General features: G+C 41.6%; 1 protein-coding gene across 10 annotated transcripts in view; it reads left to right on the top strand.

Moving 5' to 3' along the window:
- PIK3R1 (phosphoinositide-3-kinase regulatory subunit 1) overlaps window positions 1-26,369 on the top strand; it is an 83,888-nt gene extending 57,519 nt beyond the window's left edge. For 8 of the 10 annotated variants that reach the window (XM_023751216.1, XM_023751233.1, XM_006081382.3 and 5 more), the window contains 12 exons: window positions 4,319-4,450; window positions 5,299-5,500; window positions 5,690-5,769; window positions 17,338-17,440; window positions 18,164-18,262; window positions 18,366-18,546; window positions 18,805-18,930; window positions 19,580-19,722; window positions 19,954-20,130; window positions 20,228-20,296; window positions 20,913-21,083; window positions 22,164-26,369. In XM_023751216.1, the coding sequence (XP_023606984.1) occupies window positions 4,319-4,450; window positions 5,299-5,500; window positions 5,690-5,769; window positions 17,338-17,440; window positions 18,164-18,262; window positions 18,366-18,546; window positions 18,805-18,930; window positions 19,580-19,722; window positions 19,954-20,130; window positions 20,228-20,296; window positions 20,913-21,083; window positions 22,164-22,353 (1,673 nt within the window). In that variant the 3' untranslated portion in view covers window positions 22,354-26,369. Of the gene's footprint in view, window positions 1-4,318; window positions 4,451-5,298; window positions 5,501-5,689; window positions 5,770-13,703; window positions 13,851-15,784; window positions 15,956-17,337; window positions 17,441-18,163; window positions 18,263-18,365; window positions 18,547-18,804; window positions 18,931-19,579; window positions 19,723-19,953; window positions 20,131-20,227; window positions 20,297-20,912; window positions 21,084-22,163 lie in introns of those variants that run through there. The other 2 variants (XM_006081384.3, XM_006081383.3) reach the window with 2 other exon arrangements.
- Window positions 26,370-27,494: the final 1,125 nt, after the last annotated feature.

Raw genomic sequence — 27,494 nt, 5'->3', positions numbered from 1 at the left:
TAGAAAAATAATTTTCCTCTTCACATTATTTAATTGATGGATATTTGAACAAAAAAGAGTGAACCCGTTTTAGAAGAAGCTGTTTCAGACATGTGCAAAGAATGCCCACATGATAGTTAGCAAATGAAAATTTGAAGTGTGAGGCAGCTTCAAAATATTTAGAAAAGATGTTTCAGGGGAAAAAGGAGATTAGATCTTTATCAGTAAATAGTTTCACTTGAAATGCACCACCTGAATGTTTGAAACTTAAAAAAAATTTTTTCTTAACTTTTTTTTTTTTTGTCTTTGGACATGGAAATCAGTCTTACACTGTGCAGTGCATGTTCTCTTTACTGCTGTGTCTCCTGTCTTGCCCACAGAGTAGGTCATTAGAAGTTGAAAAGCATAAAACTCTAGGTGAGAGACCTGTTTTTCTTTATTTTTAACAGCTTTACTAGGGTGTTAAGGAAACTCTGAATTTTGTCCTGAGCCAGTTGAAATAGTGATACATGTTTTGGTCAGAAAATCGGTCAAGTTGAACATGTTAAAAGTCACAGGAAATGTTTAGACATCAGAGACCAATGCAATGGGAGTTATTTGAGAAATAGTGGTTGAGTTTTTAAATGTAACCAAACACAAATGATGCAGTTTAGTTTAAAAAAAAAACCCTCACACCACTTTGTGAGGTGGAATAAATAACCAAAATGCACGTCAACAATATATTTTGACAGATTTCCTTCCCCTTTTGAGATCAAAACACACACATAGAACACTGGTTTCATTTGGCATTTGGATCCTGTGCTATAAAAGTGAATTTTGTGGCAAAAAAAAAAAAAAAAAGATAAGCAATATCTAAATTTAGGAGTTGATCCTTCAGGGCTGTTTCCAGCTTGAGGATTTTTCAATTCATAAAAATATTGTATTCTGGAAGAAGCTCAGAGATAAGTCACTTACACTGAACAGAAACATACCTTTTAACCAACGCTGTGAATTGCCAGTGTCTGAAAAGGACAGACTGGAAGACTACAGCTCACTTTTATTACCAACTACTAAGTTCTCTTAGTTCACCCACATTTTAACCTTGCGATTTAAGCATCAGTTATTGCTGATGGAAAGCTCTAACTTGCACCCAAATTGTTCTGACTCCAAAAGTCCTTATACTTTTGTTCCTACTATATTACCCTAAAATGAATTATTTTGTTCTTGTCTTATGTGAACTTTTTCCTGACTATTTTGGTTTTCCTTAACCTGAATCAGGCTTTTTCTTTAAAAGTTCTCATCAAAACAATTTTTGTTAACTAGGCTTACTGTGATCATCATTTCACAATATATACAAATACAGATCATTTTGTTGTGCACCTAAAACTAATATAATATCTCCATTTTTTAAAAGTCAGGCCTTTTAAACCTCAGTACTGTAATTGACATTTTAGGATAAACAATTGTATGATGTCCTATGCAAGATAGAATGGTTAGCAGCATCCCTGGCCTCTACCCACTAGATGCCCTCATCCTCCAGTTGTGACAAAAAAAATGTCTCCAGACATTGCCAGATCCCTGGTGGGAGTGCAGTGGGGCAGCAAAACTGGGAGCTGCTAACAAAGAGGTCAGTTGAGGAGGGGATGCCATTCCAGTTGGAGGAGGGCTGAAGCGGTGGCGAGTTTACTGGTTATCGGTCTTGAATAGAACTCAGTGAAAAGTGAGGTGGGAGAGAGTGTGAACTCCTCCAACCCAGATCTAAAGATTGTACAGCTCTTACCTAGCTAGCTTTGAAAGTCAAGGATGGCTCTTGGAAGAGCTTTAATGCAAAAAAAGGAGACATAGGACAGAGGTCAGAAACTCCAAGAAACTTTAGAAGTTACATTAAAAAAATAAGTGGAACATACGATGTCATGAATTTTAGTGGAATTTGACATAAGGTGAGCTGATGCAAGGATTTGCCAGAGACTTAAAATAAGGCTATTTCATTCAGAGACGGTTAAGGCTCTTTGGGATACACCTCAGGTGTTAGAGTAATGTTCATTTACCAAAGCCCTACTCTAAGAACTTTTTATTTAATTTAGTCCACAAACATTGAACAGGCACATTCTATGTACTGATCTGGGCACTGGGAGAGGCAAGGGGAGCAGGTAAGAGCCATAGCCCGTGCCCTTGTACTCTCAGTCCAGCAGGGAGACAGGCATTAACAGGACGTGTCATGATGGAGATGTGGCTCATCAGCATTGCTCCGGCAGAGAAGACAGCAGGAACCCTGCCTGATGGAGGGACATGTGGAATATTTAGTGTCTAAATGTTTATACCACATCACCCAATGGTTTCTCACATTTTTTAGGATGAACAAATTAAGTAATAATTAATTTGCTGGCAAAGAGACTTAGTAAATGAAGCATATGGGGTGGAGTGTGCGAGGGTAGGCAGCAGCTTGCCCAATAGTCAGTGGCTACGGAATGTTCCCATAGTGATTCACACACAATTTTTCTTGACAGTCCACTAGTAAGTCGTTGCAGTACTTTCGAGGTGGGTGGATCCTTTATCCAAAGACCTAGTATCGCCTTTCCCACGCTTGGGACATATCTAATGTGATGTCTCTCGTTAGTTCTTTGTAGGACATTTAAGTGATTTAACGTTTTGACTCTCTGCCTTTTAAGTTTAATAATTCTTTTAGTCAAACTAACCTGCCAACGTTTTCCATGAGATGAACTTTTCAAGCTTTATGATGTATGATTATCTTTCATAAAATCTGCCTACTTAGTTGGGCAAGTTTGGATTATGATAAGGATGTGTCCAGGGAACTATTGTAGCTTCAGGCTCAACCTGGAGTGATTTATATCATCACACTTGGTTCACGGAATCCAGAATACCACCCTCTACTCGTGCTCAAACATCTTCTTGCTCATCCTCTTCAGGCTCCAGCCTCATCCAGTCAGTCCCACGTTACGTTAGTTCTGGATAATGTCTCATATATTTCTAGCTGTAGTAAAATTCAAATGACCAAAAGTATTATTTTTACTTCCAACAGCTCTGCTTTCCAACTTATTTTTAACACCACAATTAATAAAGCAGTTTAAAGATGTAGTGTAGCATTTTGCGCATCAGCTCACCTTTTCTCCATTGAGTCTCCAGATAATTTTCTTCAAGTTACCCTTCATGTCACAAGTGCATCTTTCACCAGCAGCCAAATGCCCCTTGTTCTGGATGGCCATTCCTGCCCCAGAACCCCTTCTTTCTCCTGAGCACTGTGCCGGTTTCTCTCTCAAGCACTCAGAGTGGCTTTGATTCGCATCACCCCATTCTTGAATCACCTGACCTCTTTTCCAGCTGAAGGATTTGCTGGACAGATACGCTCGTCTTACTGTTCTTCTGAGATAGTTCAGAGCCCACTGGTTAGATTAGTAATCCCTTGATCACAATACCCTGTCAGAATTAGGCGGACATGTGTTAAAGATGCTCAGGTTATTTTTATGGGTATTCTTGAGATTGCTAAAATTCTGTAATATCTTGCTGTCTCAATCAGTCACTCTGTTGGGTTATACTTATATTAATTCTGAGATGCAGGACTTAGCAACTCAAATTTTAGGAAGTCTAAGAATTTTACATTTTCCTGTTGAGGTTTTAGGAAGCATTTACTATATGACTATACACCCCTAGGCAAAACCCCTCTCAATCAGGGCAAAACCAACCTCTGGAAATGTTTTGGGGACTACATTAGTTTGTTAGAGCTGCCATAAGCAAAATTCCACAGACCGGATTACTTAAAAAATAGAAGCCTGTTTTTTCACAGTTCCTGAGGCTGGAAGTCCCAGATGAAGGCAGGTTTGGTTTTTCTGAGACCCCTCTCTGGTTTACAGATGGCCACCTTCTTGCTGTGTCCTCACGTGGTGCTTCCTCTATGCGTGCACCCCTGGTGTCTTTGTGTGTGTCTAAAGTTCCTCTTCCTGTAAAGACACCAGTTAGATTGGATTAGGGCCCACCTTAATGGCCTCATTTTAACTTAAAACCTCTTTAAAGGCCTTATCTCCAAATATAGTCACATTCTGAGATATGGGAGTTAGGGCTTCAGCATATGAATGAAGGGACACAACAATTTTTTATTGCCCCAAAGTCTGGGAGTGTGCTCCTGGCATCATGGCCAAGGGCCATCATGCTAAGTGCTCACTGTGTTGGAGATAGACTGACACAAAGAAAAGTTGTTTATAATGCCAGGGGCAACCCCTGTGAGAAACTCTTATTAGTCCTTACTGCTTCCTTTCATATGTCACATTTAAGTCAGACATTCAGAAAATTGGCCCAACCATTGTATAAAATGCCTGAATTTTTTTTTTTAATGTTTTTATCATAGATGCTGCCTCCATGGACTTGGAAACAGTTGATGTTCAAGTTTTAGCAGACGCTTTCAAACGCTATCTCTCGGACCTACCGAATCCTGTCATTCCAGTAGCTGTTTACAATGAAATGATTTCTTTAGCCCAAGGTTTGTTTTCTCTTGGAGAACCTCATTGAACATGTATTGAGATGTGGATATGCTTGTATAGTGTGCCTATGAAGAGATTATTTTTTTTTAGAAAATATTAGTAGGAATCTTTCATCCTCTTCGCGGTTCCCCCGACCCTTGACCCTACATCACCACCCTACCCCCACTCCCATTAGTACCACTTCCCTCCATTAACATCCAATAGAAGACCCAGCTCCTCGTTTGCTTAGGAAAACTGTCCACATGTTGAAGTGGCTAATTGTTCACCTTGATCAGTATTAACAGAGTTCACTGCATCAGTGAAGGCCACCGTGTTCCAGGTACCATCACTGGGTCCAGGGAACCGGGGCTAGGCCCCAGTGGCTGGGGATATTCTTACCATTGTCTTCAAGTGGCCATTAAAAAAGTGTCGAGGGAAGAGGACTCAGTTTTAGGAGCTAATGCTCAGTTAAAGTGCTTTGGGGACAGGAAATTGTGGTTTGTAACCTTCAAAGTTAAAACCTGTGATACTTATCTGATGCTCCTCCAAATTAGCCAATCACACTTGCAGCTGCTCAATAGAGGGCAGATTTCTGCCAGCACACCCTGAACCTTTTGTGGTTTTTTTTTTTTTTTTAACACCAAAAACTTCTTACATTTCCATTTGACTTGAGATTTCTACTTTCTCACAATGTCTTTTCTAATGAGAAGGACAAATGGACTGTCTGCTGCTTCTGATGACTTTGTTTTAAATGGCTCCTTCTTCCATAGCCAGAAGGACAGGAATTTTTTAGGTGCTTATTCACTGGTACCTAGAAATATCTTTTATTCTTTTCTCATTTCCTTTTGTTGTTGTTTTTAACTTGTAGAAGTACAAAGCTCCGAAGACTATCTCCAGCTGTTGAAGAAGCTCATTAGATCACCTAACATACCTCATCAGTATTGGCTTACGCTTCAGTATTTGCTCAAACATTTCTTCAAGCTCTCCCAAAGCTCCAGCAAGAACCTCTTGACTGCAGGAGTGCTCTCGGAACTTTTCAGCCCTCTGCTTTTCAGATTCCCTGCAGCCAGGTGAGTGAAAGAAGAGAAACATGCGTTTGGGGATGACGAGGGTAGTCCTAGGTTGATTCGCCTTCACACTTACTCTAAAGATATTGGTTCCCAGACCCATGTGCACACTTACATTGGAATGTGTATAAATGAAGATGAGTCTGTTGTGTAGGGAGAAGGTTTCTAATGGAACTCTCTTTTTTTCTGTAGCTCTGAGAATGCTGAACCCCTCCGAAAAGTTATAGAAATTTTAATCTCAACGGAATGGAGCGAGCGACAGCCAGCACCAGGTAGTGCCCTTTGAACTTTCCAATTTCACTCATTGTTTGGTTTTTAGAGCCTGATAAATGGTGGCTTTAGACTTCATCTGAAATAGCCTGTTTCTATAATAACGTGCTCTTGTGATTAAAGAACCACTAGCTGAATGGTAGTGCGTATGGTCAGTGTCATCCGTATTTCACTGTGTGTGGATTTGAAATGATCTTGGTTTTCGATGAGCTTGTTGGGAGAGCTCTCTGTTCCCCTCAACTTCTATGCTTCTAGTTTTGCGTAAATTATGGAGCTCATTTTAGTTGTTGACATTTTAGTTTGTCTTTCTAATATTGAGAAAGTAGGGGATTTATAATTACTATATAATTTAAAGTATTTGGGAATGTGTTTTTTGGAAGCAGGTATGCTGAGAAATGTCTGTCAAAATAAACATTTTCAGGAACGCAAGCAGCATGAAACCAGGGAGTTCACTGCAGCACGTTAGAGCAAGCCAGGCCCTTCTTTGAAAGCAGGCTGGCGTTCCATTAGCCATTTAACAAAGCAGGAAATGTAGACCGTGTTAGCAGTGGGTTTAATTTAAACTGATGTATTTTTCTTCTACTGTGGAAAGCCTAAGCAACCTTACTTTGCTGTATATGCTGGTTAAAAGCTGGCCATTTAAAATAGTGAGTAAGGTCTTGTAAGTGAAGTTTCAGGCCCAGTAAAAGGTGTTGCTTATATTCTTAATTTATGCTTAGAATTTAAATAAAACCTCAGAGGTAGTAGCTCATGAGAGTTCCCAGATTTACCTCTGTGTGGGCAGGTGTGGGAACCCAGGGGTCACTGTCAGGCAGTGGAGATTGAAGCTGTGCCCCTCTAGGTGTTCCATGGCCAGGGTTGGTTATTTCCACTTGGGTGGAGCAGACTGAGAGAGGCGAGGGCCTGTGCTTACAACCCGCCTGTAGGGGTGGGGTAAAGCCAGGTGGGTATTGGGCAGGGCTCCTGTGGACAGGCCCAAAATATGGTCTCCAGAGGTGAGAAGAGGCAGCAGAAGTGGTACTTAAGGCAGGTGTGGTGTGTTCCAAATCACAGCAAGCAGGATGTTCCACAGGGAGGCCTCGCATTATAGGTAAACTGCAGAAATGGCTGTCGACAAGGATGGCCACGAACTAAAGTCCAGGTGGTGGTCCACAGATTTCATCTCCTGTGACGCGTGGGTCATTTGTTAATGGGTCTTGGAGCTCTGTGTCGATGTTCAGAGGTTGCCTTTGGGCTCAGCAGGAAAGAATGCCGTGATGTGTTGGAAGGACCCTGTGAGAAGAGGTTGACACAGGTTTGGAACATGGCACTTTAGTCATTCATTGATGGCCTTCCCTAAACTAATCACACACGAGTGAGGAAGAAAGCAGATCGCTGGGCCAAAGGTTGGGCTGTGATCTTTCACTTCCTCCTGACTAGTGTGGCGGTCTGTCTCAGACCCTAGGGGAGAAGCAGGGCCTGCTGCAGGGAAGGGCTAGGTGGTACCACCGTCCTGGTCTTCTCAGTGGCTCCCCCTCTGGAGAGGGGAGGTATGGAAGCTAAACGCCAGCCAGGGTGTGAGAGACACCCACAAATGAATTTATCACATGGAGTTTTTGAGAATTTCTACTATATGGGTGTAGTAGGATCAGTGGTGCAGTTTAATGAGTGACTGGTGTAAACTGATCAAACATCTTTATCAGTTTCTGCTGAATTCTGCCAAAGAAAAGATTCATCTGCAACCATTTTCATAATACACACTTAAAAGTGCTTGATAGCCCCAGCTGGGTGGCTCAGCTGGAGCATTATCCCATACACCAAAAAGGTTGCAGGTTCGATTCCCAGTCAGGGGCACGGCGTGTACCTACATTGCAGGCTTGATCCTTGATTGGTGCGCATACGGGAGGCAAACATAGATATTTCTCACATAGATGTTTGAATGCCCCCCCCTCCCTAGGAATCAACTTAAAAATACCCTCGGGTAAGGATTAAAAACAAAAACAAAACTGCTTGATATATTGTAGAATAAGGAAGTTGGTGCGCCATTCCCAAAGGTGGATTACTTCCACCAGCTCTGTTGAATAAAGACAAATGAAGCCTTGAACATTTGCTAGACCATCCCAGAATTCATACAGCCTCTTCAAAAAATGAACCCAAGTCATTTTAAACCGTGGTGAGCCATTTTTACCTCGGTGTGATATCTCCTAGCTGTTCTGGAAATTGTATAGGCCCTTTGGAATTAAAGGGATGCTTTAGCGTCTCTCACCTGTGAAAACATATGACACATCCCAGGAAAAACGCCCCATCCCAGACACCTTTGCTCAGGAATGGCTCCAGTGCAGGTGATTGGCAGGAGGCCCTGGGTCAGAGAAATGATTTCTTAGGCCTGGTAGGAATGTGACATTTCCAGTCCCCTCATTGCCCCAGCACGTGGTTTTACCAGAGGGCTTTGGAAGCACAGTACCCATACATTTCCATAAACGGTTATAAATCATTCACTTTCAGTAACTTTATTACTGTGGATAGAAATGAGCACGTTAATGATATTTGTGGGAAGGGGTAGCAAGACTATTATGGGACAAAGACATCTTTGATAGTTTTTACCAGATAAAACTTGAACGGACAGGCAACACCGATGATGTTTGAGGCAGTGTGTCAATTCGAATAGGACCCATTAGCACATCGTGTCTAATTAAGCACTAGACCGAAGGGCTTGTATTCTAAGTACAAAAATAATTTTAGGGATGTGATTGGTACCTTGTTAGGGTAATTGAGTCGACAGAAAAAGCTCATAGGAAAAATAAGACTTAAATTGGGTTTTGAATAAAAGGAACAGTTTGAATAGGGGAAGGAGAAATAACATTTCAGTTCAAGGAGTTTCAAAGATTTAGTCAAGATAAATTTCCAAGTACAGAAATAATGAAATGGCTTGACAAAATTAATCAGAAAAAAAGCTAACAACCATATGGTTTCACTCATAGGTGGAATATAAAACTGAAACTCATAGACATAGACAACAGGATGGTGATTACCAGAGAGAAGTGGGTGTGGGGTGTGTGTAAAGGGGGCCTAATATATGGTGACAGAAGATGGTTTGAGTTTAGGTTAAAAAAGAAATAGAGGCTTGATATTTTTATCAGATTGTAAAGAGCAGGAGATATTTCAGTGACAGTATCATAAAAGCATCACTTAGTTTGAAAGTATTGCCCAGCTCTTTGTGTGCACATGAAAAAAGGGAAGCGAGCAGGGGTTAAGGGTTTCATGGGGTATCACCAGACCCATGGGTGCCGACTCTGGGGTCTGTGGAGGGCTCTACTCTGCTGCTCTGCTGCCCGGGCCTGAGGAACCTCTGTGAGCAGTGCTGCTCTCAGTGGCCAGTCAGAAGTCCTCTAAGTCTCCAGCAAGTAATCAACTAAAAGTCTGTGCAGTTTGCTCCTCTGGGTCACAGACAGTAGAGAGCCACATGCAGTTTTCATAACTGTTGTCATAAGGCTCCTAATCACTCCCTCTGTCGGCTCTGCGGTGGAAAGAACCATGGGAGTCGAGTAGAACTGGGTCTGAATTTCAGCTCCTGCTACTTACTTGCCAAGTTCGTTATCAAGTAACTCAGCCTTTCCAAACTGTTTTCCGGTCTTTGACATTGGAATAATGCTTCTGTCCTGGGGTTGTTGTGAGAACTGTGAGGTGGTCTCTGCTGTGTGTTGTGTCAGCTCTGGTTTTTAAGGCCCTGCGAGAGCTTGCCTCACTCTCAGCTCTGATCCCCCTTGTTCCCCATTCCTGGTGAGGCTGACCCCACCCCCCCCCACCCCCGTTCCTAGCCAGCAGGGATAGGCCCCAGGCCAGGGAGCCTGCAAATGTGAGAGGGACCCTCTCTGGGCAGCTGCTGCCTCAGGAGTGGGTGCATGCTGAGCCCTTGTAGGATGCCCTTTCCTCTGCGTGGCATGGTGAGTGGAAGGGCCTGGATTTTAGTGCCAGTTCCTCCTGCCACTGCCCAGGTGCCTTCACGCAGTGCACACAATGTACAGCTGTGCACAGCAGCCCCAGACACTGCCATCCACTGCATCTGCACGAAGCCCCTTGTCCTCTTACACGTAAGTGTTCTCATCTGCTCAGCCACATTTCTCAGGGACAAAGGCCGCTTCTCCTTTTGAGCTCTTCCTTGCATAGAACGGCACAGAATGACAATCATCCAGTGAACTGTCTTTTAACCTCTGATGCACATCCCAGCTTTCAAAGCACTTTCACATACCACCTCTGTTAATGTACACAGCAAACCTGCAATGCAAGGCTTCTCCCCTCATGGAGGGAAACGAAGGTTTGAGGGGTTAAGCATAGCGTAAGTGCTGTGCCCTTTGTGACTAAAGGTCTTCAACACATTTAAAGCTCAAACAGCAGGTTTTCTTGAATCATGGTGTGATGTTTACCCTGCTAATCCTTAGGTAGCTAAAGCAGATCACTATAGGGCAACTAAAGTAAAAACAGGACCAGTTAACATGGGCTGCCTTTGAATGAAACCCATTCTAAGTATATTTACATATTTCAGATTTCATGGATACATTCAGAAATATTAATGTAGCATAATTGAAGTCTGATATGGCACCTCAAGTCCAGAGAGGAAAATAAATGACTCTTTCTCCCCCTGCCCTTTTACACCTGTCAGAGTTAATTTTTAACCACTGGGGGATTGCAAAACATTCATCCTAAAGAGCCTGATTCATAAATCTTGTTTTAAATTCTCTGGGCTTGCCTTTCAACCAGGACTAAAGCAAGCACTAAGGTAGAGTGAAATGACATTCAAAGAATTTTACTTTTCTCTGATTTGTTTTTTATTGAATTTAAAATGTGGTCTGACATTAGAGGTTGTTTTAAAGTTGAGAAATGAAACCTTGAAAAAAAAATGCATGCATACATTTAGATTTAGATGGGTTGGAGTAAACAGAGGCAGGCCATCAGGGTTATGTATTGAAAAATAGGAAATTTTACTTGTACTCTGAAAAAGAAACATTTCAGGGTGCGTATGTTGGCATACAGCTCAGTTTTACTTCTGATTTCACAGTGCAGGCTTCTATTTCCAGAGACAGTGGCTGAGGGGGAAATGACAGGGCAGGAGTTCTTCACTCCACTAAGCAGTGGATGCACCTTTTCAGATATTTGGTAGGATGTCATTTTTGCGCATATGTAAACCTGAGTTTATTTAGAAATTCAAATGGACAGTCTTCTCCATGCGGGGTCATTAGGAGAGCCAGATATGGAGTGATGAGTTTGCATCATCCTGAAAAGCCCCTTTGTCCTAAGTTGTTTTAAGTTAAATTATAAAGGGAGGCATTCATTTAACCCTTAAAGGATGATTTGGGTTCATGTTTTTGTTTGTTTTTTAAGTGGCCTTTTGTTCAGAAATGATAGCCCACCAAAACAGGTAAGAAGTTGTGCAGGATGAATGGTGGCCGTTAAACAATCGTGATTTGATGGTGATGTGCACATATGAATACAGTGTTCAGTCTATAACTTTCAAAGTATTTTTAGTGGTTAAGGGACCTGCTGAGAAGTGAAATATGAACTATTTTTGCCTCAGAAATGAGTTTTACCAAACTTCGGGAAAAGGAAAATTAGTAAGACATATTGTCTTGAAGAATTTGGAGGGCTAAAGTTTATTTTTAATTATGTGTGTAAGTTCTCCAGGGTGGCTGTCTTTGAGTCTCAGATAAATGCTAAAATAAGTTTTCTTCCAAGAGCTTAGCAGCCACATGAAAAATATTTCCTACGTTGTTATGACATCTGTGCATTTATTAGTTATTTGTTAGTGAATCATATAGATTAAGTGACATTTGGACACCTATTTTGTGTGAAATTTTGGACATAATATGAGATGAATGTAAAGTACTGAAACTTGCCTGGTTTTTCCCAAGCAGAAGTCACTGACTCTATTCTACCAGCAGAGGGCTCCCTTTTTAAGCTAATAAAGAGCATGTGTCTGCAGATCACTTTTCCACCACTAAAACTGAAGAGGAAAAGACCCAGCTCACACTTTCAGTAATATAATTGAACCTCTATGGTAGATGATGATACATATTGTGAGAAATTCGAAGCAAAGTTTACAAATCTATTTTAAGAATTTTCTGTAAGTAGAGGGTGTACTGCTTTCCAGTGGATAATTTTCTTCTGAAACAGAAAATATATTGTTGGACTAGAAAGCATTTTAATCTTAGAAGGTTTTGGCATGAATCATCATGTGCCTCCAGACAGGTATGCTTAAGAGACTGGTGTTTCCGAAGTTTCTAGCTTTAGAAAGACTTTTAAAAATAGAGCAAGATTATGCTGCTCACGATGCAAGGGTAGCCTCTGAACTAACCACTTGTCCCAGTAATCACTGGGCAGGAGCTGGAAGATGCACTTACACACAGTTTTTGTTTTCATTAGAAATGGAGATCTTTCACCAATTACACCAACGGAAAGTTTGTAAAGTCACTTTCACTGTGAGTGCAGCAGCACTTCCCAGATGTTGCAAGTAATCCTGAAACCGGCTCCCCGGTTCCTGCCGGTGTAGACTTTATATCAGCACCTCAATCTTTATCCCTGCATGTGACCATTGGGTCACCTTCCTATACAGAATCTGAGGGTGTTAGAGACCACACCCATATTTCTTCAAAGAGAATTTGAAGGTAGCTTTTTAAAAATTAGATAAGCTAAAAATAGAAAACAAAAAGTCTGTTTTGTTGCAAGTGTGAAATTTCTGGTATGTGGCTTAGAAGACATTAGCTTCAGTTTCACTTGTTAATTTTTACGTTCTCTGGCAGAGGGAAGTGAAGAGCAGGGCCAGTGGGTGGAGGAAACGGAGTTCTGGTCCTCCTGCTATAATCTTGTGCAAACCACTTTACCCCTCTGGTCAGAATTGTGTGGTGTGTGTGTGTGTGTGTGTGTGTGTGTGTGTGTGTGTGTAGTATGAGGGAATTGCTTGAAGTCATCTCTAAATTGCTGTCTGGTTTTAAAGGTATGATTCTGTGATTTTTACATTGTGTTTTGGTTCTTGGAGTAATAGTCAAGCTAATACGAGTGAAAAGTTTCTGAGGTCAAATTTTAATTAAGTCTGGTTCATTGCACCTTTCTCAAATAGAGGACAAACATCCCCCAGAAAGGTATTCCATCTGCTTGTCCTTCTCCCATCCTTTGCTCCATGTGGCCATTGCATGAATCCAGTGCAGACACCCCTCCTAATTATTACAAAACCCTCTGGCTATTGAAGCCCAAGTTGCAATTGACTATAGAAATAGCTGCAGCTGGGGTTTTTCTCTCTCAGTCTTCATGTGGTCGTGGAGCATAATATCTATGCAGAGTTAGAGCCATCTTCCCTAGGACTTGAAATGTTTTTTTAGACCTGTTCCCTGCCCAGTTGCTGCGTAGGGCTTTCCTGTTACACCTGCGGGCTGCCTGTGCTTGTGTGTGGGAGGAGGTGGACTGAGCAAGGCATGGTGTTCTGGGCCATTCCGAGGGTTCAGGCCTTTACAAGCAGGGCTTTGATTCTATTTTTTGCTGAACTAGCTCAGCCACTTCCTGTGTTTGGCTGCGCATAGTGCCTCGCTTCACTGTGGCCACTTGAGCCCGGCGAGCCAGCGAGCGCGCTGCTGCAGCCAGTTAGAGAGACTATTTTAGGTCCCCGCACAATGGCCTTCTCATTTCCTCGGTGAAAATGAGCGAGTTGGGCTGGCATTGGCCACTTGTTAGCAGATGACAACTTTGACTTTGACTCGGGCTCTCCTCCCCTCCCCGAAATCCCTGGCTCAGCAAATATTTGAACCTGCCCAAGTTAATCATGAAGCCGCGATCTTTATCTGAGAGAGCCCTGCGAGCGCCGGTGCCTTTTCCCTCCCGGGTACTGGACCCGCGTCCAGCGGCTGTCTCCGCGGGGAGCCGGTGAGGGTGCAGCGGCGCGATCCTCCTTCGGTCCCAGGGGTCCTGCGCGCTGGCAGCCAGCACCGCCTGCCTGAGAGCCGCGGGGGGAGCCGCGGGGGCTGGTCCTGCTGGCTGGAAGAATAGCTTTTTGGATTTTTTTTTACATTGTCGGATACAGGCTTTCAAAGAGAAACCGTTGAAATGCATAACCTGCAAAGTAAGTTGCTTTTAATTTGTGCACTTCTCTGCCCCTTCGCTGTTGCATTAGGGTTTTTTTGTTTGTTTTTTGTGGTGTATTTTTTTTTTTTTTTTGTAGTTCTGTGAGAGAGAGAGAGAGATTGATTAAGCACTCCCTGGGGAGGGCAGATGGCAGATTAGGGAGATGCTCCTTTCCTGGAGGGGCACAGGGTGAGGGAAGGAGGGGGTTAGGTTGGAAGCGGGGAAGGAGGTAATTACAGTGCCGGGCTGGAAGTTGGTGCCTGGCCAGGCCTGGGAGAGACGTGGAAAATCACCTGTCTCCCTGCTCCCTGTGCCACATGGGCTCCCTTCTCAGCCCTGGTTTGCACCAAGTGCTTCCAGGGCATGCGGCCCTCTGTTGGAGGCTAGAACTTGCCTCCCTTCCTTGGGGGGTATCACTCTCTTTATTAAACCTAGAGATTTCTTTCTGAATCTTATTTGAGGGCACCACCACCGCCACTTTTACTTGAGTTTAGGTTTACTTAAGCTCTGAGGCAAATAGAAAAGTGAGTGGGAGGGTTTTTAGGCTGAGTCTGCCTTCATGGTTAGTGAGAAGATGAATTATAAGCTAGAGAGGGGATTCAGGTGAATAGTGCTCCGAGAATGGCCTGCCTTTGCTCTGCTCTTTTATATAGTTTATGATTCCAACGTTGATAGAACGTCTAAGAGTAAATTTTTAGGGCTTCTGTGCTCTCTAATCACACAAATACTGTGTAGATCACAGAGCCCACTATAGTTTTTTAAATCAGCCACATTTACATGGGGTGAGGGCTTCCCCCACCCCCCTTCTTCCTTCCCTCTCATCCTATTGCAAAGAGGGACCATTTCTTAAGGGGAATGTACCTTAGGCTCCAGTAAGAGCAGCAGGATTATATAGAGAACAGCTTTAAAGAAAAAAAGATTAATAATTAGGCTTATAGGGGAATTGATGTCTTTACATTAAGTACTGCTAAGAAGGAATAGTAATAGTCCTCCCCAGTGTGAGGCATTTGAGGTAGAGGAGATAAAAGCCCCCTCCCCACCCCCACCTCCCCAAAAAGTGATTACCTCATCCCCACGCCCACCCAAGCAGTGTTAACACAATAAATCCCAGGATGGGTTCACCGGTGAGAATACTTTGCCAAGACAGCTCTCCCCCCTCTGCATTCTGATATGTATGGCCTCTTTCTATTTGGAAGACAGCTTACCTTGACCAGTCTTGTTAGGCAGTAACATTAGAATTCTCATTAATGATGCTGACAGTTCTGTTGATTATTTCTGCTAACAAACCTCTTCATTCCTGTTAAGAATTTCCAGTGTTAGTCCATAAAGTATAGTTTTGACTTTGCAATGTTTGGTCGAGGAGGAGAGCTTGCCTATGTATTTCCTTGTACTTGAGCTTTCTAATGTGGTACACTTGTGACAGTGTTTGAGTTTTTATATAGGACTGAGATTAAATATCCAGAGTCCCTTCTGCTTTTAATACCTATGGGAGGTATTTAAGGACTGTAAAATATACCTTAAATATACCGTTTTCATGCATTTGTAAGATTTTTAAACCGAGGAATGATCGGGCTATCTAAAAACCCAGATGCACTAGGGGAAAAAAAGCTACGTGCTGCAGCATATCAGCTTTTGTCACCCTGCCAAGAGCGGAGCGTACCAAGCTGCAAGGAGCAATAAAAAGGGAATTAGAAAACTCACTGCTGGAGGAGAACAGTCAAATTAAACAGCTTTTGGAAGCGATGAGCATGTATACGTTGCAGTTCTATTAAATGTAGCTTAGTGAGGTTGGGGCTGTGCTAAGGCTGATACAGAAGAGAAATAATGAAGCAGGAGTGGTCTGGTGACATTTTTCTGACTTGATTGGCTGGGCTGTGTGATGTAATAGGTTACAGTGCAGCCCCTTATAGGTTTTAAAATGAATTCCAAGACACCATTACAAAGAAAGCCGGACTCTTTTCTTATAACTGAGCTCAGCCAAGGAAACTCTCGCACAAATGTACAACACTGTTTGGAATATGGAAGACCTGGATTTAGAATATGCTAAGACAGATATAAATTGTGGCACAGACTTGATGTTTTATATAGAAATGGATCCACCAGGTAATACTGCAGTATATTGTAGAAAGCTAGTTAATTTTGTGGCTTTTTTTTTTGACAACTCTGTAATAGAGCCTCTTTAGATTTCTATTTTTATTAATTTGTTCTAATTTAATAATAATTCATTTGATCATAGCCTGTGGAAGCAGGCAGATCAGATTGTATGTGGTAAATACTTATTCTTAATTGAATGTCTATGAATGGAATGCCCGTTTTTCACTGGTGTCTTTTGTTAAGATCTTTTGCTATTTGGGTTATATTGTTGTATAGCGTTCTTGTAATTGAATTGATGTCTCCTTTGTGCTGCTTTTCTCTGTTGCCAGTGGTGGAGAACAGTGTGATACTTTGTGGGGATAGCACTTGGTACTTCAGAAAGCATGTAAAATGTAGCAATGATTGCAACTCAGTTCTAGGTGACCGGAAACTATTCTAAATCAAATTTTGAGATTTTGCCTCCTGTCCTAAGATACTATATTAGGATACTATAAAGAGAAAAGAAGTTGGCTCTCCATTCCTTAGTCCTAGTCTTTATCACATAGTCTTTTGATAGACTTCTGAAATAATTTTACATAAATTAAAATCGTAACTGTGCTTTAAAACTTATGACTTAGAATTTAGCTAAAAAATCCTGGGTTTATTCTGCTTTCTAACTTAATTTACCCCTATGTTATTAGCCCATTTCCCAATGAAGAAATTTCAGAAATACCACAGCCTTTCATTTGTCACCAATTGGTATATGAATACTGATTTGACATTGAGAAAGAGGAATATAGTTTTTAATCAGTTGACATATAGAGCACAATTTCTCCAATAAAAAATTAACACTAAAGAGATTTAGGTCACAGATGAGTTTCTTAGAGTGGCTTTTGGCAGAACAGTGCCTGAAATACTAAGACGAGAAATACTAACTCTCCTCTGAAAACATATTGCTGTAGGTGAGCCTCTTTACCACACCAGCATTTGTGGAGGGCAGAAGCCAAATTTGTCTCTCCTAATTAAATAGGAGGAAATTAAAGCCAACCCATGTGATTCCTCCTGCTCACTGTGCATGCATGGTGTCTGACTTCAGCTGGATTTGACCAGGCATGAAACTTTAATATAACCAGAACCTAGAAGTAGAAAATGGCACAACTCTGGATTTACTCTGAAATTCTCATGTATTAATCTCCAAGCTGTTTTCTTCCGTTTCTTTTCTCTTTGAGCTGTACTCTGAAAGATTTCTGATTTTTTTTTTTAGAAGAAAACAATCTTGCATGTTTTATGGAATTCTACATTATTGCTGTATGTCACACTCTACTTTCATCCAAAGAAATTAGGTCTGTTTTAAAATGTTCAATTGTAGTTTGGGGTTGCAAACAACTTTTTCCTTTCTCCTTAATCTACAGCACTGCCTCCTAAACCACCAAAACCTACTACTGTGGCCAACAACGGTATGAATAACAATATGTCCTTACAAGATGCTGAGTGGTACTGGGGAGATATCTCGAGGTAAGCCCACAGAAACGCTTAGTTTTCACTAGCGATAGAGAGTTTTAGGTTAAGAGAAAGAAAAGCACCAGCTTGCTAAGTTCCATTTTTAGGCTATCATCCAATATAAGCATTGAAGCATACTGGATTCCCTTCCAAAGGCTACCAGACGCTGGAGAGCTGTGGGTGCTGGTGCCACCGGAAATTACACACTGAGAAGTTCGATTATTGACAGATGTCAGGGAGGCACCGGGACGAGTGGCACTGCCCAAGGCAGCGTGCAGGCACTCCTGTCACGCAGAACTCTAAGAATTCATACGATTATCTCACACACAATAAAATAAAGTGGCATTTTTATTCTTAGCTTTTTTTTTTTAAGCGGGGAGGGATGGGGAGGAAACCTTTTTGGGATCATGATTTGCTGACTTGTTAGCATCTTTGGTTAAAAAATAAAAACGTGTACCACAGTTATATGGATAGTGAAAGTAGGTTGTTGTTTTTTTTAACTCCCATGCACCTGTTTATAATGAGATGGAGTTTGTAACATTTTTTATATAAGAATAAATTGTTGAGCTTTGAAAATGTAATTAATAAGTATAAATCTATAGGGGCAGGGTGTTAGAGGCTTTTTCTGTACTTTCTGCTCAATTTTGCTGTGGACATAAAATTGCTCTAAAAATTAAGTCTATTTAGATAATACTAAATCCTTGAGGTAAGCCCTGTCTTGTGTTCTTTTCACATCAGGGAGGAAGTGAATGAAAAACTCCGAGATACAGCTGACGGAACCTTTTTGGTACGAGATGCATCTACTAAAATGCATGGAGATTATACTCTTACACTAAGGTGAGTCAGAGAATGGAGGTAAAGCTGGGGTGGTTCAAGTTGACATTAAAACACATTTCTTTAAAGGAAATTATATGCCATTACATTCATATTGTATTTACAGGAAAGGAGGAAATAACAAATTAATCAAAATATTTCACCGAGATGGGAAATACGGCTTCTCGGACCCATTAACCTTCAACTCTGTGGTTGAATTAATAAACCACTACCGGAATGAATCTCTAGCTCAGTACAATCCCAAGCTGGATGTGAAGTTACTTTATCCAGTATCCAAATACCAACAGGTAATCAAATGCTCACATTGTTCATGTCATTTAAATAAGGTACTTTCAGTGCTTTAGAAACACTTAGAAGCAGATGAATTGCATGTAATGAAATTTGAAAAGCTTTGTACTTGTAATCACAAAATTACAATTTCAGAGTAGTTCAATAAAATATTCTAAGGATTTTTACACGTCAGATATTTGGTTAAATAGTTCTTAATTGATTACATACCTTATCCATTGAATTGCTTTTTCTTCTGCTCTCTCTAATCCTTCTAGGATCAAGTTGTCAAAGAAGATAATATTGAAGCTGTAGGAAAAAAATTACATGAATATAACACTCAATTTCAAGAAAAAAGTCGGGAATATGATAGATTATATGAGGACTATACCCGTACTTCCCAGGTGAGTTTTCTGTGAAAATCACATTATAATTTTAGAAGTGTTAGTTATTAAAACCTAACGCATATTAGCTTCAAAAACAGAATAAAAAGGTTGAGTTTTTACAGTACAGTGAGGTTGAGAGCTCATTTGTTTGTGAATCATTGTGGATTATTCGAGTAATTTATTCATTATCTCTCTATTTGTAAATGAAGCCTATAAGTATCAGAATAGTAAGTTTACAAGAGAAAGGAAGAAGTTCCTGTGAGTTTTAAGTTGATTTGACACAATTCTTGATTGAAGAATTATTTTTAGCTTGGAAGTTCCACAGACTTGTGGAACTTGGCTAATATCAGAAATAGGGATTTAACCATCGGGACCGGCAGGGGGAGTAAAGGGCAACATGGATGTCATGAATTGCTGATAAAGTGGCATGACTTTAACCAAGATGGAAACTTAGGAAACTGTCAGGTAGTCATTTTCCATAGACTGGAATAATTCCCAAAGGAAGTGTGTGCTTTTGTGATAGTGTTTTAGTGAGTCTATGAATTAGAGTCCCACCTTGCTAACAAAGTACTTAACGTTCTAGATAATCATAATGGGAGTCTCTCACAATAAGAAATCACCTGTTCTACGAAAGGTGTGACATGGTCTTACTAATATTGTGTTGCAGGAAATCCAAATGAAAAGAACAGCTATTGAAGCATTTAATGAAACCATAAAAATATTTGAAGAACAGTGCCAAACACAGGAGCGCTACAGTAAAGAGTACATAGAAAAGTTTAAACGTGAAGGCAATGAGAAAGAAATACAAAGGTTGGTCAGAGGAGTGTCCCTTTGTTCTGCTAGAGATAACCAGGATATTCTTAAACTGCTTAAAAGTGATCTTGCTTTCTGTGCATATTTAAAAAACAGTGGGAAGGGAAAGCAAAGCATTCCTTGCCTTAGGAAAATGGCTGGGGCTCCACAGGGAGCCTTTTCATATAAACTGGGGGATCCCTTCATGATGAACTCGGGTGATCACAGATGTGTTTCTCTTGCCTGCAGGATTATGCATAATTATGAAAAGTTAAAGTCTCGGATCAGTGAAATTGTGGACAGCAGAAGACGACTGGAGGAAGACTTGAAGAAACAGGCAGCTGAGTATCGGGAGATTGACAAGCGCATGAACAGCATTAAGCCCGACCTCATCCAACTGAGAAAGACAAGAGACCAGTACTTGATGTAAGTGGTGGGCACGGAACCCGCAAGGGAATGACTGCCAGTGGCTAAAATTAAGGCTAAGTTCTGAATGCGTTTTCCCTCTGAAACTCTTTTTCAGGTGGTTGACTCAGAAAGGTGTTCGGCAGAAGAAGTTGAACGAGTGGTTGGGCAATGAAAACACTGAAGAGTAAGTCGTTACCACAGATGGAGGCAGCAGGGTTTTTTTTTTTTTTCATTTTAGGAAAATACATGACTTGCCTTATTTAGAGAACAAGTGAGGAATTTTACTGAGTTTGGAACATCTTGTAGGAGAAAATGTATAAACCCAGTCTCATTATCCAGAATATTTTAAAGGGAGAGTTTAGGGAGGGAAGATACAGACTCCCCCTCCCCCCTATCATTCCAACACTGTGTCCACAATGATGTCCCAACATATTTTTGGAACAATTTGAAAAAAGGGACAGAATTAGGCTATGTTTTTGAAGCTTAAGCATATGTTTTGTTTGAATTATTTGAAAGCTGGCAATCCTCCTAGACCATCAATTTCCTGATCTAAACTGGACAAACAGGATTGTTTAATACCTTTCTCTCTGCCCAGGTACCTGAGCTTAATACTGACTCTTTGTCCAGGGAAGTTACCTAGAAGGCTCCCCTCCCTAGATGAGAGGGAGGGCTGGTTGAGTCAGACCGGCGATCGCTGGTCTGGCCTGCTTGTAGGAGGGGCAGAACCGAGGTAGAAGAGGTGAGGGTAGGCTTGTGGCTCCATGCACCTCACTTAGGAACCTCCTCCCTTCCCTCCTCAGCCAATATTCGCTGGTAGAGGATGATGAGGATCTGCCCCACCATGACGAGAAGACCTGGAATGTCGGAAGCAGCAACCGAAACAAGGCTGAGAACCTACTACGAGGGAAGCGAGACGGCACTTTCCTGGTCCGGGAAAGCAGTAAACAGGGCTGCTACGCCTGCTCTGTAGTGTATGTATCTCCCGCCCATATCTCCTGTCTCCTGGAGGGGGGTCCATTCCGCCAGCCATGGGCAGGGAGGTGAAAAGTTCTAACCTGGAAGAATCTTATGGCACACAGTATAGGAGAGGGAATAAAACAGGCATAATATTTAAAGTCTGCCTGTCAGTAGAGTCTAGTAGAAAGAAACCTACTTTGTTTGGGTACCAATTCAGGAACTACTTTAAGTCTTTTTTAAAAATGTAAATGGCAATGTTTGCCTCGAGGCTAGTATAGAGTCTGAGGTAACTCACATAAGAGGACCACACACAGGTGAAAAGTCCCCATCAGGAACTGTCCTTGAAGTGATTACACCCAGAAGACATGTTTGTCCCCTGGCATATTTTCTTTCTGTTGATTTCTTAATAGTCCAGGGAGCACTTTGAATGGACAGTGAGTTTTTGGGTCACTGGCGTCATTTCAGAGTGCGAGGCTCTAAAACAAGCATGTCAAACTCGGGGCCCGCGGGCTGCATGGCTCGTTTATTTGGCCCGTGTTAGAGTTTGCTTGCTCTAAAAGCACATCCTACTCTGCAAGCTCTCTCATTTACGGAGATGTCCTATAGGAAGGAGGTGTGAGAAGAGCTCTGAGTAAGTGCCAAGATGGAGAGACACGTAGACACTTGAAAGCCAGCCTGAGAGAAGGGATCCTATTAATAACTAGTCACACCTCTGGTCACACAGCGGCGCTGATGGCCGGCGGCTCCCACTTGTTGCGTGCTCGCTGCATTCCAGGCATTCTACCAAGCACATCGTGCACATCATCTCATTTCTCAAAGCCACCTGGTGACACATATTACTAGCATGTTCCTCTTACACCATTTTAAAGATGAAAATACAGCGGCTCAGTGAAGCTGGGTTCCGTACCCAAGTCACTCAGCCAGTAAGTAGGTGGCGAAGCCACGAGTCTGGCAGTTCACCTGGGACAGTTGCCCACGTGGGCCCTGGCCTGTGTCAAGTGTATTTTTTGATGATGACTTTGTTAAAAATGCCTAGCTGCGTCACGGTTTGTCCCGGTCAAGGTCACAATGCATTTGTTCTCTCTCCTCTCTAGGGTGGACGGCGAGGTAAAGCATTGTGTCATAAACAAAACCGCAACCGGCTATGGCTTTGCCGAGCCCTATAACCTGTACAGCTCCCTCAAAGAACTGGTGCTACATTACCAACACACCTCCCTCGTGCAGCACAACGACTCCCTCAACGTCACACTAGCCTACCCGGTATATGCACAGCAGAGGCGATGAAGCGTGCCCTCCGGTCCTCCTCCTGATGTTCAACCACCCGAGGCCTCTGGAAAGCACAGGGCTCCTCTCCAGCCTGACCTGTGAATTGAGCTGCGGAGACCACGTCTTCAGATGGGACCGGAGCTTTCGACAAAAAGAAAGCAGTAGGGGAAGACATGCAGCCAGCACTGTGCGATGACCAGACGTTGCTAATCTGGAGTGCTTAACCTTCCTTTCCTTTCCTTTTTTTTTTTTTGGTTTAATTTAAAGTCACCACAACACAGAGAAAAATAAATGCAAAAATCTCTGCGTGCAGGGACAAAGAGGCCTTCACCATGGTGCTCGTTAATGCTTTCTGAAGCTTTACCAGCTCAAAGTTGGGACCTTGGAGACCGAGGGTGCACAGGGCTGTGGAGCCCTGGCCTGGGAGCGCTCGGTCCAGCCTGGTTTAGCCTGGTGTTGCTGTGCACGGTGGACCCAGACACTTCGCACTGTGGATTATTTCATTTCCTAACAAATGAACGATATGTAGCAGAAAGGCACTTCCACTCACAAGGGACACTTTGGGGAGAACGTCAGCTCACATGTGTTCAGAGGAAATTCTGTTGCAGCAAAGTGCCAGAAAGCGTTTTGTTTAAACTTTTCAACAAAAAAACAAAACCTACCAATGGAAAAACGGAACTTGGAAAACAGGACTTCAAGTGACATTTAGTATATAAAATATGTACATAATATTGGATGACTAACTATCAAATAGATGGATTTGTATCAATACCAAATAGCTTCTGTTTTGTTTTGCTGAAGGCTAAATTCACAGCGCTATGCAATTCCTAATTTTCATTAAGTTGTTATCTCAGTTTTAAATGTACGTTCAGAATAAGCTTCCCCTGCCCCAATTTTTTGTTGCTTGAAAATACTGTTGTTCCTGATTTTTGTGTTAATATTCATTTTGTTTATTCTTTTACTTTTTTTTTTTTTAAAGAAGAAATGTACAGGATGCCAGTTTTTAAAAAAGGCTTCAGAATTAAAACTATGAAATATTTTACAGTTTTTCTTGTACAGAGTACTTGGCTATTAGTCCAAGGTTAAAAAGTTCCTAACAGATTTTTTGGACTAAATGTTTTGTTGGGCAGTGCCTGATAAGCTTCAAAGCTGCTTTATTCAATAAAAAAGAGAAAGATATATGAATATGACAAAAGTATCGCAGAGTTCGACAATGTTGTTTCAAAACTCTTAAAATACGGTACCTGGCAATGTTTGTTTCATAAAGAATTGTGAACTTCCTGAATCTGGGGAGGAGGGATATAGCAAAAGGTTGTACAGGTGGGGGGGTGGTGGTGGAATGCACTTTCTCTTTCTCATGATTAGAGAAAAAATAGGTAACTGCAGAGGGAAGTTGCTTATACTTCAGTCTTTCCCACTCTCATCTGCTAGTTATTACCAATTATGACAATTACACATCTGCTACGACTCTTAACAGCGCGGCTGGTCAGATGTCCTAGTTCTGACCCTCGTTCGGAACACTGATTTCAAGGTTAAATTGCTACACTTAGAAAATGTCTCTTTTTAACATTAGACTACTGTTACAACCAACAAGCATTCATTTTTGAGAAAACATGATTTGAGAAAAGATTTTGATCTGGCTGTTTGTTATTTTCCTAGCTTCCCATTCACCTTAGACCATAAAGCAAAGAGGCATGATGGTAACTGCTACTGCTCTGGGCTGTGTGGAGCTCGTTAAAGTCATGGCCATTTCAGGAATCGTAATAACAGTCCTTCTCATTCATCCAAATAATTGCATGTGTTATACTTCACTGTGGGGAAAAGGAAGGGGTGTTAGAGTCATCTTTGCAATTCAGGGCATGAGTGAGAGGTCTCCCTGATTCACATATGCAGAAAGCCTTTCTGTTCCGTGGAAATTGTGCATGTATTGGGAGGAATAAAGGATAATTATAACCATAGTCAACTACGCTGGTAGATTAAGATGGAATCTTACAATTTCATACCTTTATTTCTCTTTCCTTCAAATATTGGGGTGAGGGGGTTTGGTTTTCTTAATGTTGTTCCTTTAAAAATTCTTTTGAAAGAATCTGTCTAGCAGCTGACTTAACTGTAGAATGTATTTTTTTTTTTTTTGGTCCTTTTTTCATGAAGCTACTCATATCAAGAGCAATAGTCAGCCTTACAGCCAGACTGTCAGCCTGAGACTTGACTGTACTGATCTGACCACCTCCCTCTCATCTCCAGACAACTGACGATTCTCCTGGTTTGAGTCTATGAGTGTCTGGTTTAAATCTATCCTTCCGTGTCTCACAGAAGTTTAACAATTAGTTAATAGTAGCTTGTAAACAAGCATGGTTTTGTTCTTGTTTGTTTTTTTGTTTTTTTTTTTTTTTTGGTAGCACATCCATGTATGCTATTAAGTATAAATAATTTTCATTTAATTTCCAAAATATAAGATCTGAAATGGAATGTTTCATTAACAGTACATTTCATAGTTTTGTTAGTGTTTTTGCTTCAACATTTTGCAAGATGACATGGTAGTAGGCATCTGCCTTATTTTTGCATCTCACAAGCACAAACAATAGATTTTCTTTGCACTGCAAAGGCAGAATTCCTCACTCCGTATCACAGTGAGTTACACACCTGTGATGTCACCCCTCTGCCAGGTGCCTTCTTGACTGTGTGTAGCATGCCCACCACCTATGTCCTTCCAGATGTTTGACCAGCAGGGCTCTCTGGGTTCCTTCAGACAGTCATCCAACAACATCGTCTCAGTGGCTCACGAGTATGAATGGATACAGCAGAGGTGCTCTGAGACATTTTCTTAGCCATGCATTGATTTCCCCCACCCAAGATAGCATCCTCAAAATAAAGCCAGGAACTAGGCTTCAGAGAGGCTATGACGGGGCTCTAAGGTGGGAGCACTGGGACCTGACATTAGACACAAGAGAAATATTATAACCGTGCGAAAAGGCAAAAAGCATGTGTTTGCAACATCTGAAAACTTCATGGCCCTTGATATATGTATATATGTATATGTGCATGGACTGTGTTTTCAGTACACCTTTCAGCCAAAACAGAACCACAGTTGAGTTCAAGTGCAAACAAGCAAATGTCTAGTACAGTTCTTGTATATGTGTATGGGTGGTTTTTTTTCCCTGTGAATTTGCTTTGTTTTGTCTTACAAAGGTGAAAATTGTTTGCAAGTGAAGTGAGAAGTTCATAATTCTTTGGCGTGTCCCCCCCCCCCCCCCTGTGTTTAAAAGTTAACTCCTTTTGGGAAGCTGGTCTCGCTTAATTTGGAAATCCTTGTTTTCAATGTGTCAAGTCAAAATGTGTGTATGTGAGCTGTCACTATAGGGAACCTATTGCTTTGTCATGTAGCTGGTTATGAACTAGTAATGTGTTTGGGAAGTCCTACTGATGTTCCTTACTGGGAGAAAAATTCTGCTGGTTTTAACAACTGTGCTTTTGCTATGCATGGTATCCAAGTCAGCTGGAAAGCAGACCCTGAAATCTGAGTTCAGGGTCACTTAAGAAAGGGGCAGTTTAAAAGCACAATGCCTCACACGAGACAAAGTTCCAAAATGCCAAATTCTTATTTTTTAAACATCTAGTTATATAAAATACTAGTGTGAGTGGGGAGGGAACAAAATTGGAAACACTATCTAACTTAACATTAAACTTGTCACCATGAGATAGCATTAGCTACCCAGGATGCTGCTATTAAAAAAACAAAAACAAAAAATCATTTATATGTGTGTATTTTTTAAAGCTACGGTCTGTTCGATGTTTTTACAAATCTGTTTATATGACATTGTTAAAATAAAGTTGGTCTTTTGACGAGAGGGAGGATGTGATGGTCTGTTGTAATTTTGCCTTTACAAGGCAACCTGGGTGGGGGGCGGGGGGAGTGTGCCTCCTTGACACTTGGTTCAAGCTATAGATTTAATGGAGCTATGTCTTGTTGTTTTAAGTTGCTGTAATGCATTGTATTAGGGCCTCAAACAGAATAAAGATTGTTTTGAAACTTATGTGATGGTTTGAAATTTCAATTATTGCCTAAGAAATATTTCTAAAACCACTCTCTTGCTCTTTTGATCAATGAAAGTTGCTGTCTCTATAGTCTCCCTCCCACTCCCTTTCATTCCTCACTTTTGTAAAGTGGGAAGGCCATGAAAAGCGGTCACATGAATGACTGCTCAGTGTTGTTTACATAATTACACCATGTCCTTAATGATGACATAATCTCTAGGTGATATCATTTCAAGGCATGTTCTTGCTATAAGAAAATAGAATGCCCATCATCCCTCAATCCCGACACCATCCACTTCCAAACCTTCAGAATTGCTCTCTACAAACTATGGTTTGTTGAGGAGTTGTTGTGTCTGTCCCACAGGGGCAGCATGAGGCACTGAGCAGCATGCAGAGTGTGACATGGAGTTGCAGACAGAGCCAAGCACACAACAGATTCAGGTTTCGCATTGTGGCATCTAGTCAATACAGATAAAAAGTATTCTGATTCTGAACTCCTATGTCACTTTCCTTGCTGAGTGAATTTATGACAATGAATGCCACTTTGCTTGTACAGTATACACACTTTAACAGCTGATAACTCCATTTTGACAATGAAATGTATCTTAATAAGCACTGCCTTAATAATTATTCAAATTATTATACATTTTGGGGGAACAGCCTATATATATGTGGTGCTGACTTTACCTGTGGGCATAGAGAGAGCCCTGGACATGAAGACATGGTCCGGTAATGGAGATGAGGGGCACATAAGTAATTAGTCCGGACTCTCTGTGTATGGCAGTAACTCAATCAGTTTTCCCTGCTCTGTTCTGTACTCCAGAGAACTGTATTCCCAGGGTCTTTTGCCCTCTGGCTGCCAGGAAGTGAGTCTCCTGTGTGGCCCCTGCTCCTCAGGCAGACCCTCTCTGGGGTCTGAGCAACCTCACTCTGGGCTCTCGGTCTAAGCCTCTGGCTTCTGAGCCTCCTAAGCTGTGAACCAGTCTATTTCACTCCTGTAGAGAGTCTACACGGTGAGCATACATTATATAAAGCGTATTTATATCCTTCATTGATGATTTGCCTGGTAGAAGTGCAAATTCCAGGGCCCCACCCCTGGCCTACTAACTCTCCAATCAGGACCA

The sequence above is a fragment of the Myotis lucifugus genome, unplaced genomic scaffold (genome assembly GCF_000147115.1).
Source record: "Myotis lucifugus unplaced genomic scaffold, Myoluc2.0 scaffold_0, whole genome shotgun sequence".
In the NCBI taxonomy this organism is placed as follows: Eukaryota; Metazoa; Chordata; class Mammalia; order Chiroptera; family Vespertilionidae; genus Myotis; species Myotis lucifugus.
The sequence above is the reverse complement of the archived record's forward strand: the minus strand, read 5'-3'. Positions and strand labels throughout refer to the sequence as shown.